Source organism: Pongo abelii, chromosome 2, assembly GCF_028885655.2.
Source record: "Pongo abelii isolate AG06213 chromosome 2, NHGRI_mPonAbe1-v2.0_pri, whole genome shotgun sequence".
In the NCBI taxonomy this organism is placed as follows: Eukaryota; Metazoa; Chordata; class Mammalia; order Primates; family Hominidae; genus Pongo; species Pongo abelii.
This window is the reverse complement of record NC_085928.1, coordinates 32476153-32494396: the sequence shown is the minus strand read 5'-3', so window position 1 is coordinate 32494396 and position 18244 is coordinate 32476153. Positions and strand designations below refer to the sequence as shown.

General features: G+C 38.6%; 1 protein-coding gene across 9 annotated transcripts in view; it reads right to left on the bottom strand.

Annotated features, from left to right (window-relative positions):
* CBLB (Cbl proto-oncogene B) overlaps window positions 1–18244 on the bottom strand; it is a 211228-nt gene that overhangs the window by 101003 nt on the left and 91981 nt on the right. For all 9 annotated transcript variants that reach the window (XM_002813331.6, XM_063721815.1, XM_063721816.1 and 6 more), the window contains exon 4: window positions 17631–17777. In XM_002813331.6, coding sequence (XP_002813377.1) covers window positions 17631–17777 — 147 coding nt within the window. The remainder of the gene's footprint in view (window positions 1–17630; window positions 17778–18244) is intronic.

Below are 18244 nucleotides of genomic sequence, written 5' to 3'. Positions count from 1 at the left end.
TCCAGAAACTGCAGACCCCCAAATGGGGTGTCACAGCCTAGCTCAGGGAGCCTGTAGGTGTGGGCTCCCCAAAGGGCCACAGCTCTTCTCTCCTTCTCATTGCCCACAATGTGGGGAGTGGAGGAGGTGGAGGGTGGGCACATTTCAGCCCTGTTTGTGTTACTGTTTTTTCAGTCCTGCCATTTGGCAGGCCCTGAGTTCTTGTCCCATGTCCAGGAAGAATGAGGTATACCAACAACTGGAGGGTGGGAAGGCAGAAAGGAGCTTTACTGAGCAGCAGAACAGCACTCAGGAAACCCAGAGTGGGTAGCTCCTTTCTGCAGGCAGATCATCCCAAGGAGTCAAAGAGACTCAAATTGGGTAGCTTCTTCCTGCAGCTGGTAGTCTGATGTCTGTGTGAGTCTGGCTGGGTCTGAAGTTTTTCATGGGCTCAGAAGGGAGGAAGTGTGTGCTGATTGGTCCAAGGGTAGGTCCAGAAAAAGCACCATAAGTTTTCACTCCCACTGTGAACTCCAACAGGAACTGACAGCCCGGCCCTGAGGCTGTAGGCCATCCCTGTCTTGAAGGTAGGGCGTCAATGGGGACCTGCCCCTTTCCACCCATGAGCCTGTCTGCCTCCTGCTGCCACCAATCATGTCATCTACAGGTGCCCCGGCTGTTTCTGTGGAGGGTCACCTGCAGGCCCATGTGGAGCTGCCCTCAGCCCAACCCCCTCAGCCTCCCTCCAGTGCTCCTTGGTCCCAAAGTCTGGAAAGGGATGAGGTAGCAGGGGGCTGGCATGTCAGTGCCACCCTGAGTGTGTGCACACCCAGCCAGGTCACAACAGTGCCCAGGCTTGGCCACAGATTCGCTCCATCCCAGAGCAGGCACTGGGAGCAGGGTGAGGTCAGACAGCAGGAGTAGGCACTTCCAAGCCTGCTGGGGTAGGGGGACTTCCCAGGCCCCCAAGAGTGTAGGGATGCCCAGGTCCACAGCTGCAGCTGCTCCTGGAAGCATGGGGCTCCAACCCCACCAACCTGGAAGAAGGTGGGGCTCCTGTCTGTTCCCAGATCCCGCCTGCTCCATAGAGCACACAGCCCTGGCCATGCCTCCCCTACTGCAGCATCTTTGCAGCAGCCACTCCAGATGGGCAGCTGGGGCCATCATTACTTCTCTGTATAGTGGACAAATATCTTTCACATATTCATATTCTGCAGCCTAAATCTAGAATCATATTTTTATAAGATTGCAGGAACACAGGAAATAGTATCTTTAGTATTATTTCTAATCTTCTCAATTATTTTGTTCACATGATAGATTTAATGCTTTCTAACTTCTGGTCTCACATCCTAACCTTTGAACATAATAAACAATAAATTTGCTGCAGTCATAAAATTATTTGTACATAATTCTATTTATTTTCCAGCTTAGAAAATAAAGTTCATTAGTGGAAAGGAACAGGAAGAGAAGCTGCAAGTATAATCCATAATAATGTGTAAAAATTCCATTAAAAATTTTTCCACTTAGAAGCCACTGACTGCAAAAAATAGAAAGATTCAGGTTTTAAACAATGAATACTTGTTCTTTTCTTTCTTAAGTACAACTGTTCTTCAGTATAGATTCTCTGAAAGTTCACTAATACAGGATAAATTCATGAGATACAGCAGCTCATGGGTTATGCAAGATACCTTTGATAAGCTGAAGTCAGATTAAAGAAAATGAAAAAATTTCATACTCTAGAAAGTGTCGCCAAAGAGAGGTTTAAGTAAGGCTTTAAAATGATCTTCCCTTTAGCAATAAGAGCTCAGAATTACAAACAAAAAAAAAGTCAATAATAAAACAAAGTTCCTTGTAAGTCTCTCAACATGAGCCAATTAAATTAACAACCAATGAGTGAAGTCTCCTAGATGTATAAGATAAACTGAGGCAAAAAATAAAGAGCTTCTGATAACATTTCTAAAACCCTGAAAGAAAAAACTCTGCATATATTGTTGTGCATAATTAAATCCATCAAAAAGTCCTTTTAATAAAACTACTGATATTTTAAATAACTCCTTTGTTATTAAAGATTAACAAAACAAAAACAAATCTATATAAGAAAAACAACTATTGCATTTCCTATTAATAACCAACATTTAAAATAAGGAAGAATAGAAAGATAATCATTAGCAGTCTATTACCAAAATGTAAATACCTACACATTGACTTTATTGTTGTTGTTTTTGTTTTTCATTTCATTTTGTTTTGTGGCAGGGTCTCATTCTGTCACCCAGGCTGGAGTGCAGTAGTGTGATCTTGGCTCACTGCAACCTCAACCTCCCAGGCTCAAGCGATTCTGGTGCCTCAGCCTCATAAGTAGCTGGGATTAAAGCGTGCGCCACCATGCCTAGCTAATTTTTGTAATTTTTGTAGAGACAGAGTTGTGCCATGTTGCCAGGCTGGTCTCGAACTTCTGGACTCAAGTGATCCACCTGCCTTGGCCTCCCAAAATACTGGGATTATAGGCATGAGCCACTGCACCCACCCCCTAAACATTGACTTTAATAATGATATGGTTTGGCTGTCTCCCCACCCAAATCTCATCTTGAATTGTAGCTCCCATAGTTCCCACATGTTGTGAGAGGGACCAGGTGGGAGATAACTGAATCATGGGGGCAGTTTCCCACATACTATTCTCATGGTAGCAAATAAGTCACATGAGATCTGAGGGTTTTATAGGGGTTTCTCTTTTTGCTTGGCTCTCATATTTTCTCTTCTCTGCTGCCATGTAAGATGTGCCTTTTATCTTTTGCCATGATTGTGAGGTCTCCCCAGCCACATGGAACTGTAAGCCCATTAAACCTCTTTTTCTTTATAAATTACCCAGTTTGGAGTATGTCTTTTTCAGCAACGTGAAAATGTACTAATACAGTAAACTGGTGCCAGTAGAGTGGGGTGCTTCCACCCAAAAGTGTGGAAGCAACTTTGGAACTGGATAACAGGGAGAGGCTGGAACAGTTTGGAGGGCTCAGAAGAAGAAAGGAAGATGTCGGAAAGTTTGAAACTTCCTAGACACTTGTTGAATGGTTTTGACAAAAATGCTGATAGTGATATGGACAATGAAATGCAGGTTGAGGTGGACTGAGATGGAGATGGGGAACTTGTTGGGAACTGGAGTAAAGGTGACTCTTGCTATGTTTTAGCAAAGAGACTGGCAGCATTTTGCCCCACCCTAGAGATCTGTGTAACTTTTAACTTCAGAGAGATAATTTAGGGCATCTGGCAGAAGAAACTTCTAAGCAGCAAAGCATTCAAGAGGTGACTTGGGTACTGTTAAAAGCATTAAGTTTCATTCATTCACAAAGATATGATATGGAATTGGAACTTATGTTTAAAGAAGAAGCAGAGCACTAAAGTTCAGAAAATTTGCAGCCTGACAATGTGATAAAAAAAAAGAACACATTCTCTGAGGAGAACCTCAAGCTGGCTGCAGAAATTTGTATAAGTAAGGAGGAGCCAAATGTTAATCACCAAGACAATGAGGAAAATGTCTCCAGGGCATGTCAGAGGTCTTCCTGGCAGCTTCTCTCATCACAGGCCTGGAGGCCTAGAAAGAAAAAATGGTTTCATCGGCTGGACCCAAGGCCTTGCTGCTTTGTGCAGTCTCAGGACTTGGTGCCCTGCATCCCAGCCATGGCTATAAGGGGCCAATGTTGAACTCAAGCTTTTATTTCAGAGGGTGCAAGCCTCAAGCCTTGGCAGCTTCCACATGCTGTTTGAGCCTGCGGGTGCACAGAAGTCAAGAAGTTAAGGTATACGAATCTCTGCCTAGATTTCAGAAGATGTATGGAAATGCTTGGATATTCAGGTAGAAGTTTGCTGCAGGGGCAGGGCCCTTGTGGAGGTAGACATCTGCTGCAGAGGCAGAGCCCTACCTCTGCTAGAGTAGTGTGGGAGGGAAATGTGGGGCTGAAGGCCCTACACAGAGTCCCCACTGGGGCACTGACTAGCGGAGCTGTAAGAAGAGGGCCACCGTCCTCCAGACCCCAGAATAGTAGATCTACTGACAGCTTGCACCGTGCACCTGGAAAAGCCACAGACACTCAACATCAGCCCATGAAAGCAACCAAGAGGGAAACTGTACCCTGCGAAGCCACGGGGTGGAGCTGCCCAAGACCATGAGTACCCACCTCTTACATCAGCATGCCCTGGATGTGAGACATGGAGTCAAAGGAAATCATTTTGGAGCTTTAAGACTTGACTGGCCCGCTGGATTTCAGACTTGTGTGGGGCCTGCAGACCCTTTGTTTTGGCCAATTTCTCCCATTCAGAATGGCTGTATTTCCCAATGCCTGTATCCCCATTGTACCTAGGAAGTAACTAACTTGCTTTTGATTTTACTGGCTCATAAGTGCAAGGGACTCTTGTTGTCTCAGATGAGACTTTGAACTGTGGACTTTTGAGTTAATGCTGGAATGAGTTAAGACTTTGGGGGACTGTTGCAAAGGCATGATTGTGTTTTGGAATGTGAGGACATGAGATATGGGAGGGGCCAGTGGCAGAATGACATTGTTTGGCTGTGTCCCCACCCAAATTTCATCTTGAATTGTAGCTCCCATAATTCCCATATATTGTAGGAAGGACCTAATGGGAGGTATTTGAATCATGGGAGTGGTTTCCCACAAACTATTCTCGTGGTAGTGAATAAATCTCACATTGGCTCTCATTTTCTCTCATCTGCTGCCACGTAAGAAGTGCCTTTTGCCTTCCACCACGATTGTGAGGCCTCCCCAGCCACGTGGAACTGTGAGTGCATTAAACTTCTTTTTCTTTATAAATTAGTCTCGGGTAGGTCTTTATCAGCAGCATGAAAACAGACTAATATAAATAAGTTTTATTTACTTTGCTATTAAGTCACACTTTCTCTACCAGCAGAACATGACTCTAAAAAACCAAAGAATATAAGATTCTACTCTTCCTGCAAGCTAAGAAGTTGGCCTATCACAGTTTCATGTATAGTGACAGAAAATACTGGGTTTCTGTCAAAGGACTGGGTCAGAGTCAAAGGACTTTGTTACTCACGGCAAGAGCAGTGGCTAGAGTACCAGTATTTTCTTGCACTTGTTCCCTAAACACAAATTCTCCTAAAAGATGCAAAGAGGGCCAGGTGACATCTGCATACACTGTGGGTTTGATTCTGGAGTAGAACCTATAACTTAAGGAACCCAAATATTTTGTAATGGATAATGCATATCCTTTGACCCAGGGAGAAATACTACCTCTATTTTACAAGGCTTTAAGATCCTTGCTCTAGGAGACCTTCTCTCTCTTTATTGACCCAAGTAAACACATCCAGCAGAGAAGGGAACAAATGTTTAGAGGATTAAGACCAGGACCTCTATAAATCCAAGGGCACACACTATTAGTCCAATGGTTCCAAATAGCTTTCAGATATTAAAAAATGAAATATCTGGGGACCAGGTAGATAATATAAATGAGCAAAGAGGTCCAGGAAAGGACTGTGATGAATTAGAAGAGATATTATCTAAGAAAAAGAGCTGGCACACAGGTCTAGCCAATTGCTGCCATATCACAATTCATACCTATTGTTGCCATCATTCCCAGTTTTTCAGTTTCAAAACAATATTTTTTTGTGTGAAACAAATAGTTTTTGGGCACTATGAACCATGCCCATGTAAGACAGCAAACTTAATGGTATATGTTCTCACTGCTCCACCAACACTGTTCTCTTTTCTCTCTCCCTCTCCTGGGGACTCTCTATTCCCTAAGACCCAACAACACTGAAATTAGGCCAAATAATAACCCTAAAATGGCCTCAAGTGCTCAAGTGAAAGGAATAGTCACAAGTCTCTCATTTTACGTCTAATTATGGACATGATTAAGTTTAGTGAGAAAGGCATGTCTAAAGCTGACATAGGACAAAAGTGAGGCCTCTTGCACCAAACAGTTAGCCAAGTTGTGAATGGAAAGGAGAAGTCCATGAAGGAAATTAAAAATGCTACTTCAGTGAACACATGAATGATAAAGCAAAATAGCCTTACTGGTGATATGGAGAAAGTTTTGGTGGTTTGGTTAGATCAAACTAGCCACAACATTCTGTTAGGCCAAAGTCTAATCCAAAACAAGGCCCCAACTCTCTTCAATTCTGTGAAGGGTAAGAGAATTAAGGAAGCTTCAGAAGTAAAGTTTGAAACTAGCAGAAATTAGTTTATGGGGTTTAAGAAAAGAAGCTCTCTCTAACATAAAAGTACAAGGTGAAGCACCAAGTGCTGACGTAGAAGCTACAAGTTATACGGAAGATCTAGCTAAGATCATTGATGAATGTGGCAACACAAAACAACAGATAATTAATGTAGATGAAACAGCCTTAAGATGAAAGAAAATGCTATCTAGAAAATGCTAGGGCTAGAGAGAACTCAATACCTAGCTTCAAAGCTACGTGATGGGTTCAATCACACCCCAAACCTCAGCATCATGCAATATGCAATAACTTGCATATGTACCCCCTAAATAACCTCCAAAATAAAGGTTGAAAAAGAAAAAACAAAAGCCCCCTGATAGTTGCTCACCCTTTCTACCATGTGAGGATATTGCAAAAAGATGTTTGGCCATCTATAAATTAGGAAGTGGGTCCTTACCAGACAATTTGTCAGCACCTTGATCTTGGACTTCCTAGCCTTCAGAACTATGAGAAATAAATTTCTGTTCTTTATTTAAAAAAACAAAAAGCTTCAAAGGACAGGCTGACTCTTGTTAGTGGCTAATGAAAGTGGTGACTTTAAGTTGAACACAATGTTCATTCACCATTCCAAAAATCCTAGGTCGTTTTAAGAATTACGCTAAATCTACTCTTCCTGTGCTCTACAAATAGAACAAAAAACCTGGATTACTGAATATTTTAAGCCTACTGTTGAGATATGCTGTGTAGAGAAAACAATTCCTTTCAAAATAGTACTGCTCATTGGCAATGCCCCGATCACCCAAAAGATTTGATGGAGATGTACAAGGAGATTAATGTTGTTTTCATGTCTTCTAACACAGTACTCATTCTGCAGCCCATGAATCAAGGAGCCATTTTGACTTTCAAGTCTTATTATTTAAGAAACACATTTTCTACGGCTATAGCTGTCATATATTGTGATAGCTCTGGGCAAAGAAAATTCAAAACCTCGTGGAAAGGATTCACCTTTCTAATGCCATTAAGAACATTTATGATTCAAGGGAGGAAGTCAAAATATCAACATTAACAGGAGTTTGGAAACAGTGAATTCCAAATCTCATGGGTGACTCTGAGGATTTCAAGACTTCAGTGGAAGAAGTAACTGTAGATGCAGAATTTGCTAGAGAACTAGAATTAGAAGTAGAGCCTAAACATGTGGCTAAATTGATGCAAATCTCATAAAATTTGAACAGATGAAAAGTTGCTTCTTATAGAAAAGCAAAAAAGTGCTTTCTTAAATGTAATTTACTCCAGGTGAAGGTGCTGTGAACACTGCTGATATTACAATAAAGGATTTAGAATACTGATAAAGCAGTGGCAGGGTTTGAGAGGACTGACTCCAATTTTGAATGAAACTCTATTGTGAGTAAAATATTATCAAACAGCATTGCATGTTATAGATAATTATTTCATGAAAGGAAGAATCAATTGATGCAGTAAACTTCACTGCTACCTAATTTTAAGAAATTGCCACAGCCACCTTAACTTTCAGCATATGATCAGTCAATAGCCATGAACAGCGAGGCACAACTCTCCAGCAGCTAAAAGATTACAACTCACTGAAGGCTCAGCTGATTGTTAGCATTTTTTAGCAATTTTTTTTTAGTTATGGTGCATACATTTTTTTAGACATAATGCTATTGCACACCTAACAGACTACGGTATAGTATAAATACAACTTCTATATTCACTAGGAAGCCAAAAATAATCTATGTGACTTGCTTTATTGCAGTATGCACTTCATTGCGATGTACTTTATTGCAGTTGTCTCAAACTAAACCCACAATATCTCTGAGGTATGCATGTACTAGTAAATTAATTTATTATTTGTGACATTCTTTATGTGATTTTCTAATGGTACAGAGCTGATTTTAAGTATTTATCTTCTTTTTATATCCTGTCTTCCCCAAACTGAATATTGCTTATAGGTAGAAAATTATAATTGGCATCTTAGTTGCTTTGTATCTTGTTACAATGAATTGAACAAAATAGGCCTCCAATAGATATGTAAGTTTTTATTTTCCTCATTGACATAAAGATACCTGAAATTTTTTTTAACCGGCAACAAAGGAAGGTAACTAACTAGTAGAAATATTAGCTAGTGATTCTTTGAATCCTACTTTAGTTCTTTTTTCTTTCTCTTTAGAGTATCTGTTAGAAATTTTCAGTGTAAAAACTCTTAATTTCTACTGTGTACCCCTTCTTTTAATTTAATATAATTAAGCTGTGTTTTCTTTACCTAGAGGGAAAACTGATCTAGTTAATATGCTAGAAGAATATATATCTCAGTTGCTGGGAAAGTAAAGAAAGTATTTTCCTTTGTTTCATATTAATAGTGAAAGGAAAATACAGGAAACCAAAGAAGGCTCTTACCGCTTCTGCAGGAAATCAATCATAGAGGCAATAAATTGAGCTATAAATAGACCATTTTCCACCTATGGTAACCAAGACAGTTTCTTATCTTCAATTCTACCTTCATCTCGGGATACACATAAAATAATTTTTAACATTTTTCTTTTTCTTTCTTTTTTTTTTTTTTTTTGCTTTTAGATTGCTACGGAGTATGAAACCTCCATCATACAAAGTCAAATGTAAATTACATTATTTAGAGAATTTTGGACCACTTTTAAAGGTTTAAATTGGTTAATTATTCCACAAAATAGAATGTTTATTATATGCTAGACACAGTTTTATGTGCCTTACAGGTAAGGTTTAGCTATTTTAAGCCTTCATAACAATCACTGATGGTAGGTATTATTAGTATCAGCCACATTTTATAAATGAGGAAAAAGATGCATAGAAAAACCAACTAGATTCCCCAAAGTCACATAGTGAGTAAATGTTGCAGTCAGAACCTGTCCAGGGACAGATAATCTGGCTCCAGAGCCTGCATGCCAAACCCTAAGTATGCTGTCTCCCAATCTGGCTCCAGAGCCTGCATGCCAAACCCTAAGTATGCTGTCTCCCAATCAATCAAGCAAGCAGGCTCCATCTCACACATGCACATGCTAATGCACATTCCTCTACTTCTCAACTCATCTGAATTAAATGTACAATGGTTCCTGAAAGCCTGTATATAAAACAATGTGCTGAGCTACTTTAGAAATACAAAGATGAATAAATAAGCTTGATTTCATGGAGCATATAGTCTAGGGGGAAGTATGACAACTAGACAAATACTTGTAATAAAACCATAAAAATAGTAAATGCAGAAGATAAGCCAGAGCTTAGCAAAGTTTAAGAAGAGATCTAGTAATAACACTAATGAGAAAAATCATGAGCAAAATTATCTTTGAGGGATTAGTAAGAATTTTTATGCCAGAGATTATAAAAATCTTCAAGTAGAAGGAGCAATATGAGCAAAGACATAGAAAGGTATAATTGCTGATGTGTCCGGAAAGAGCCAAATAAGCCAATTTGACTGAAGAACAGAACATAAGTAAAGGAAGAGAGAGCTTAAATGGCAGAAAAGTTGCATCCTATACTCATACATTCAACTAACAACTACTAAATGTCTACAATGTATATGGTATGTAAAAGACTCATTCAACAACCATTTAGAAAGTAGTTTAAAGATTATATTGAAAATGAGGCTAGCATATGTGAAAGCACTGAACACAAAATCTGACATACAATAACTCAAATAAATGTGTCTGTTTTCACCAACTTTTGCACAGAAAGTCACTGAAGACTCTTGCAATCAAGCAAGAAAGACCTACATAGTAAACACATTTTACAATATAAATGTGTCTAAAATACAACAGCAACCAAAGTATACAGTAATTAACATAGATCACATAGAAGGGTGTATATGAATGAGAAAAACTCAGAAAAGTGGACTTCTGAACTGAACTTAAAGAAAGGTGTCAAAATTCTGAGATGGATGAAAAGAGAGAGGGAAGAGAGGCATCTAAGGAATAGAAATGTAGGAACTGATTATTTAAAAAGAGATCAATTTGTATATAATGAAGTCACTGGAAATTGAGAGTAGAGGACAGACATCGTCCATCCATGCAATTATTCATGTAGTCTGTTAACAATTATTATTGCCGCCGGGCATGGTGGCTCACGCCTGTAATCCCAGCACTCTGGGAGGCGGAGACGGGTGGATCACCTGAGGTCGGGAGTTTGAGACCAGCCCGGCCAACATGGAGAAACTCCACCTCTACTAAAAATACAAAAAAAAATTGCCGGGCATGGTGGTGCATGCCTGTAATCCCAGCTACTCGGGAGGCTGAGGCGGGAGAATCACTTGAACCCAGGAAGCAGAGGTTGCAGTGAGCCGGGATGGCACCATTGCACTCCAGCCTGGGCAACAAGAGCAAAACTCCGCCTAAAAAAAAAAAAAAAAAATTATTATTGCCTAAACATTCCAGGAAATGTGTCAGGCTCAAAAACACAAAAATAAGTAAGACGCAGTCTCTGCCTCCAAAGAAACTTTCTAGTCTATTGGAAACCTCTCAGTTGAGAAATGGGGGCATGTCAGCAGTTCACTGTAATCTATTATGACAGATGTGAGCTCAGGTACCTGGCAGCACAGAGTAGGGATATCCATTAGGGTACTAAAGTAAAGCTTTCAAAGTGGCAACACTGGGTAGGGCATGGGTGACTGCCTATCCAAGCAGTGAATGCAACATATGAAAACAAAGACAATGAGGAGTAAAAAATGAGACATACATTAGGAGATATGAATAGTATTGAGTCGTTTCTTTGCAGATGAGTTAAGTATACAGAAATAATAAGTAGAAAAAAAGAAGCCAGCGAAAAAGTTTCTAAAGCTTGTGATGTTAATGTGATTTTAGACTTTAACCTAGAATTAATATTCATGCAAACACTTCAAGCGAAAGACTGGAATGATTAGCTCTGCTTTTTAGAGAGCTCACTGGTCCCCTAAGAACAATTGGATAGGTAGTTATTGGAGATAGGGAGACTAATCAGAAGGCTGTTGGGGTAATGCAGAATATGAATTTAAATTTGAAGAAGAGAACTTTAAGTATGGAGAGGAGAGGCCATGCAAGAAGATTCAAGAGTTAGAATCTGTGTTTCTAATTGAATTATAATTTGTTTGGAAATTTATGTCTAAATCTTCCCAATGCTAATTTTTGTTTTTTGTTTTTTTCAAGATGGCAGACTGGAGGCAGTGTCAGCATGCTTCTCCCACTTGGAAGGACAGAATAATGTGCAGAGATTCAGTGTGAATTTTTTCTCAAAGAACCAACGCAGGAACTTAGGAAAACAGAATCCACAGGCCCTATGAAAGAATTGGGAGGCTACAGCCTACTACATGAGACAGGTGAAAAACTCTTAAGTCCTCAGAGTGCGATAAGGGGAGAGCCTGCCTCCAAGTACACATCCCCACCAGGGAATCTGAAAATCCAGGCCACTGGAGAAGCCCTTTACCCTTCCAATAGCTGGAACAGATTTAGGGAAATAAAAAAGTAGGAGCAGCAGCAGGACTTCCCAGTCTCCAGCATGAACCCAGGGAAGCTATTCCTGACTGTATCTCACAGGGACCCTCTGGAAGTCAGCCAATGAGCTCAGGGAAAGGACACAGGGTGAAAGAACCTCCCAACTGAATTTTGTAATATAATCTCGAGTGGAACAAATTCCCCTGAACAGAATGGGGAGGGACGAGTTGCGGCAAGCGGGAAGTGTGCTGCAGACAGGAGCACAGGAGCTGGGTGCCTAGCCATGTAGGAAGACGAAGAGGGGCATGGCTTTTTGAAAGCCATGGCAGCTTTCTATGTGGAGAAGCTTATGACCTGAGGCAGGTCTGAGTTCTGTGTATAGGCTGCCTGGATCTAAACCAAGCATTGTTAGCAGAGCACTGTGGGAGTGAGATCAGCCTCGCCAACTGCAGGAGAGCTGAGTAAGGTTTACTGCCACCCAATAACAATAACAAGCAGTGAGACTGAATCAGTAATTTTAAAAATGCAAACAGAGAAATTCCAGGACAAGATAGATTCACAACTGAATTCTACCAGACATTCAAAGACAAATTGGTACTAATCCTACTGAAACTATTCCAAAAGACAGAGAAAGAGGGAATCCTCCGTAAATCATTCTATGAAGCTGCTACCATGCTAATATCAAAACCAGGAAAAGACATAACAACAACAAACTACAGACCAATATCTCTGATGAACATAGATGCAAAAATCCTCAACAAAATACTAGCTAACTAATCCAACAGCACAACAAAAAAGTAATACATCACAATCAAGTGGGTTTCAGAGATACAAGGACAGTTTAACATATGCAAGGTAATAAATGTGACACATCACATAAACAGAATTTTAAAAAATATATATAATCATCTCAATAGACCCAGAAAAAGCATTTGATAAACATACAGCACCCTTTTATAATCCCTCAACAAAATATGTACAGAAGAGATTTACCCGAAAGTAATAAAAGCCATATATGTCAAACCTATAGCTAACATCATACTGAATGGCAAAAAGTTGAAAGCATTCCCCCTGAGAATTGGAACCAGATAAAGATCCCCACCTTCACCACTTCTACTCAACACAGTACTGGAAGTCATAGCCAGAGCAATCCAATAAAAAAAAGAAAGAAGCAGCATCCAAATTGGAAAAGAGGAAGTCAAACTGTCATCATTCATTGACGATATGATCATATACCTAGAAAAGCCTCAAGATTCATCCAAAAAGCTCCCAGATCTTATAAATGAATTCAGTAAAGTCTCAGGACTCAAAATCAATGCACACAAATCAGTGGCACTGCTATACACCAACATAACCAAGCTAAGAATCAAACCAAGAACTCAATCCCCTTTACAACAGCTGAAAAAAATAAAATAAAATACTTAGGAATATATTTAACCAAGGAGGTGAAAGATCTCTAGAAGGAAAACTATAAAACACTGAAACACAGAAATTATAGATGACACAACAAATAGAAACACATCCCCTGCTCATGGATGGGAAGAATAAAGTGACCACACTGCTCAAAGCAATCTACAGACTCAATGCAATTCCCATCAAAATACCATCTTCACAGAACTAGAAGAACATTCTTCACAGAACTAGAAAAAACAATCCTAAGATTCATATGGAACCAAAAAAGAGACCATATCACCAAAGCAATACTAAGCGAAAAGAACAAATCTGGAGGCATCACACTATCTGACCTCAAATTACAACACAAGCCTATAGTTACCAAAGCAGCATGGTACTGGTATAATGACAGGCACATAGACCAATGGAACAGAATAGAGAACCCAGAAGTAAAGCCAAATACAGCTAACTGATCTTTGACAAAGCATACAAAAACATAAATTTGGAAAAGGATACCCTATTCAATAAACTGTGCTGGAAAAACTGGCAAGCCACATGTAGAAGAATGAAACTGGACCCCCATCTCTCACCTTATTAAAAAATCAACTCAAGATGGATCAAAGACTTAAATCTAAGATCTGAAACCATGAAAATCCTACAAGATAACATCAAAGAAACTCTTCTGGACATTAGCTTAGGCAGAGAATTCATGGCTAAGACCTCAAAAGCAAATGCATAAAAATAAAAATAAATAAATGGGACCTAATTAAAAAGCTTCTGCACAGCAAAAGAAATAATCAGGAGAGTAAACAGACAACTCACACAGTGGGAGAACATACTTGCAAACTACGCATCTGACAACGGACGAGTATCTAGAATCTACAAGGAACTCAAACAAATCAGCAAGAAGAAAACAAATAATCCCATCAAAAAGTGGGCAAAGGAAATGAATAGACATTTCTCAAAAAGACATATACAAACAGCCAACAAGCATATGAAAAAATGCTCAACATCACTAATCATCGGAGAAATGCAAATAAAAACCACAGTGAGAAACCACCTTACTTCTGCAAGAATGACCATAATTAAAAACAATAGACGTTGTTAAACATCTTTAAAAACAATAGATGTTGAGGTGGATGTTGTGAAAAGGGAACACTTCTACATTGCTGGTGGGAGGGTAAATTAGTAACAACCACTATGGAAAACAGTACGGAGACTCTTTAAAGAACTAAAAGTAGAACTGCCATTCAACCCAGCAATCCACTGCCAGATATCTGGTCAAAGGAAAAGAAGTCATTATATGAAAAAGACACATGCACACGCTTGTTTATAGCAGCATAATTTGCAATTGCAACGATATGGAACCAACCTAAGTGCACATAGACCAACAAGTGGATAAAGAAAACATGGTATATTTACACCATGGACTATTACTCAGCCATAAGAAGGAATGAAATAATGTCTTTTGCAGCAACTTGGATGGAGCTAGAAACCATTATTCTAAGTGAAGTAACTCAGAAATGGAAAACCAAATATCGTATGTTCTCACTTATAAGTGGGAGCTAAGCTATGGGCACACAAAGGCATAAGAATGATATAATGGACTTTGGGGTTGTGGTGGGGAAGGGAGAGAGAGGGGCAAGGGATAAAAGAATACATATTAGGTACAGTGTGCACTGCTCAGGTGACCGGTGCACTAAAATCTTATAAATCACCACTTCAATCAATCACTTTTCTCAATGTCAAAAAGTACTTAAACGAGTCACGAGCTGCTACCTGACTCGCTAAGAAAAATGACCGCCACCCAGAGTCTAATGACATTAATGTTCTTCTCTTTTTAATAGCTAGTAATATATTTTTCGAGCTTCATGCTTAAAGTTTCTGGATTATAAGTTATTATTCCAGAGTGTGAAGATTCAGTTTAGTACTGGTCTCATTTTGCTGAACATACTTAGACACATTTATTCAATAATGTCACTTTTCTTTTCCTACAGATTTCTAACTCCTGGACAACAGACTATGAAAGGAAAAGCATGACTGCATTGTTAAAATATATTCACTTGCATAAAAATTGACCATAAACAGAATTTCCCAACAAATTTGCCATGATACATGTTGTGTTACTGTTCCCCTTGGGCCACAAGGCAGGCAGTGCCTCTTGGCCACTGGGCTTGGGCCCTGAGCAGAGAAGGTAGCACTATCATGTCTTCAAAAACAACAGTGCTATAGTTTGAATGCCCCTTCCAAAACTCATGTTAAAATTTAATTGCCATTGTGACTGTATTAAGAAGTAGAACCTTCAAGAGGTGGTTAGATCATGAGGGCGCTGCCCTCATGAATGGATTAATGGTTCTGTTTTAGGAAAGACTGCTGTTTTCAAGTTTAAAGGCACTGGTTAGGCTACATGAAAGCATCCTCACATGGCCTCAATGAACAGTGAGATAAATGACAGGCATGCTCCCACAGGAGAACTAAGTTCTGGGAAAATACAAACAGTATTAGAGCATAATGGAAAAAAAAATTCAACCTTTCGAAAGGATACACATTATTCATGCATATGTCCATTCATTCGATAAAATATTATGGAACCACAAGGTAAAAAACTAGGAAGAATAAAAAAACACTTTCTCCAATTATCTAATAAAGGAATCGTTAATTTGGATGACTATGGTAATGCATATAAGTTCCAAAAGGAGCATGAAATTTGGCAGTCATCCACAAATTAAAAGTGTTAAAGAAAAATTAAGCAGCTTTCTCAATTCAGTAAAAACAGCAGACAAAAGTGAAAAGACTTGGGAGGTAGGGAAAGTATCTAATCACTATTTCAAGAACCCCTCATTTGATGTAGTAGTGATTTCACTCATGTAGCAGTTGAACAGAAATTTCAGCCCCTTGATGTCTGCGGTTATAAATAAAGGGAAATAAAGATGTCTCAAATGCATAATTTTCTGTGGCTTGAAGTGCCAGCAAAGTAAACTCCTCTCTTAAAAAAACCTGTGAGCAATCTTTCCATTTTTTATTGACCTTATGACAAGTAAACCATTTTATAACTCACCAGAATTTTCAGTTTTCAAAAAGAAATACCACAATCAATTTGTCCTACATATTTTCTTAAAACTTTAAGAGAAAGTTTATTTTGAAGGTTACCGACTGTTTAATCTAAGCTTACAATGTTAATACATGAACTGCAACTACAGGAAACAAACCCTCTCAGTTTCCTACACCCTGAACCTGGCAAGATTGTTCTGCTTTCTACAATTAATAAATATTTAATTAGTATAGTCTTAGCTGTCTGTGTTATTCTAATTCAGATAAGGATAAACTTTTTTCTAAATTCTTCATTTCTGAATGAATATATGAACATTATAAATAACTAGATTGCTACAACACAGAATTTCCATGTTAATGGCAACAATGGCATTTTCTCCTTTAGTGCCTAAAAATAATTTAGAATACATTTTAGTATAATGTGGGAAATAGGCTTTAATATTTTGGATGCCAAAAAAATTGTGTGCTTAATGAAATGTACATTACTCTATGTAGGTATATTCCAATCTTGGTGGTGACTATAGTAAACACAGTACTTTGTAAATAAAAAAAACAAAAACAAACAAAGGAAAACCAATATTGCAGTTCACCATATCAAAGTACTAAAAAAAGTGTATATTAACAACTTTTATGTCTAATTTCATCAGTTAAAGGACAAATACAGACCTTTGATACAAGATTAAAACAACAATCTATGTAAGCAATCACACTTCCTCCTTACTTACTCAGCCAGGGCTTTGCCTACATTCTAGGACGTTCTGAGGATGCGCTCTCATTAAAGGTAATTCTTAAAAGGTTACTGGGGAAACCACTTGCCTCCTGATGCTCACTCTTGATCATTTTACTGAGACATTTATGACAAAAGTTTTGCAACTTTTATATAAATTATGCTGACTTTAGATATTCAATTCCATTATCTACCAAGCTCACCAGAATCTGTGTCTCTGTAGGGCATACCTAAGAGAAAACATCTTTAGCTACTTTGCAACAGACTACATCTTTGTGATAACATTATCCTCATATCTTGTTCACCCATATATAATCTCTATGCAGTAAAACAAAGAAAGGCTGGATCAGGGTGCCAGGGCCTTCTCTCACCTCGATTTCGGATCTTAACCAAGCTTAACATACCACCTCCTCCAGGAAGCAGTCCCTGATCACTGATCCCAAAGCAACTATTCCCTTCTAAATTGTCAGAGCAATTTACTTATGCCATTTTTTAAAGTATCTATGCCCTTCTACCCTTTATTTTGTATATTAAGTATATATTAAATTATAAGAAGTTATCAGCTTCTCATGTATAAAGACTCTTACATACCTCTGCTTCTCAGAACAAACTCAATGAATGCTCATGAAATAAATAACATTGTATAATATTTACTTAGTGACTAAAACACTATTGCATTATTGAGGCATACCTTTGGTGGCTATAAAAATTACCAATCAATTAAAATGCTTATCAAAAATAATAAAATACATTCACAAAACTCAACTAAAATATATACCATATCCAACTGGAGGGAGGATACAGTAACCCTCGAAAGATAGACCCACAGCTATAAAAAATGATTTTTACTTACTTGTCTCCAAAAAACTTTCTCCAGAATTCAGCAGCATCTGCTTTTGTGATACGAAAGTTATCTCCCTGGAATTGACCATTAGGAAAGATTGCTTTGATTTCTGCCAGCATGTGACTGAAGATAAGGGACAGTTTTGTGAGATTTCGTCTGTAGGCACAAGGGAAAAAAATGAAGATAAGAAATAAACACCTATATGCATACAAATTTTTATGGTAATATATATTAAGACAAATAATGTTACGTATGTATCAACGTATGTCTTGGTGGTTGATCATGAAAACCTCAATTTAATGCTGCCCTTAAAAACAACGTTTATGAAAACATTGTACATTTAAATTCCTAACAAAGCTGTCAATTTATTAGTTATCCATGTATTCATTTAACACAAACACAAATAAGATAAATTACATAATTTCACTGAGCTCACAGATTAATGGAAGAGATGGACACTTAAAAAATAATAATCAAATATAAATGGTAAACATAAAAGAGAGAGTGACTATTTCTACCTGGCGGAGTAAGGAAAGATTTGCCATCAGAGGAGAATCTAGGAAGAAAACTCATTGTTTGACAGATAAAAGACCTGGAGAGGAGAGAAAGGGAGGATGCAGAGG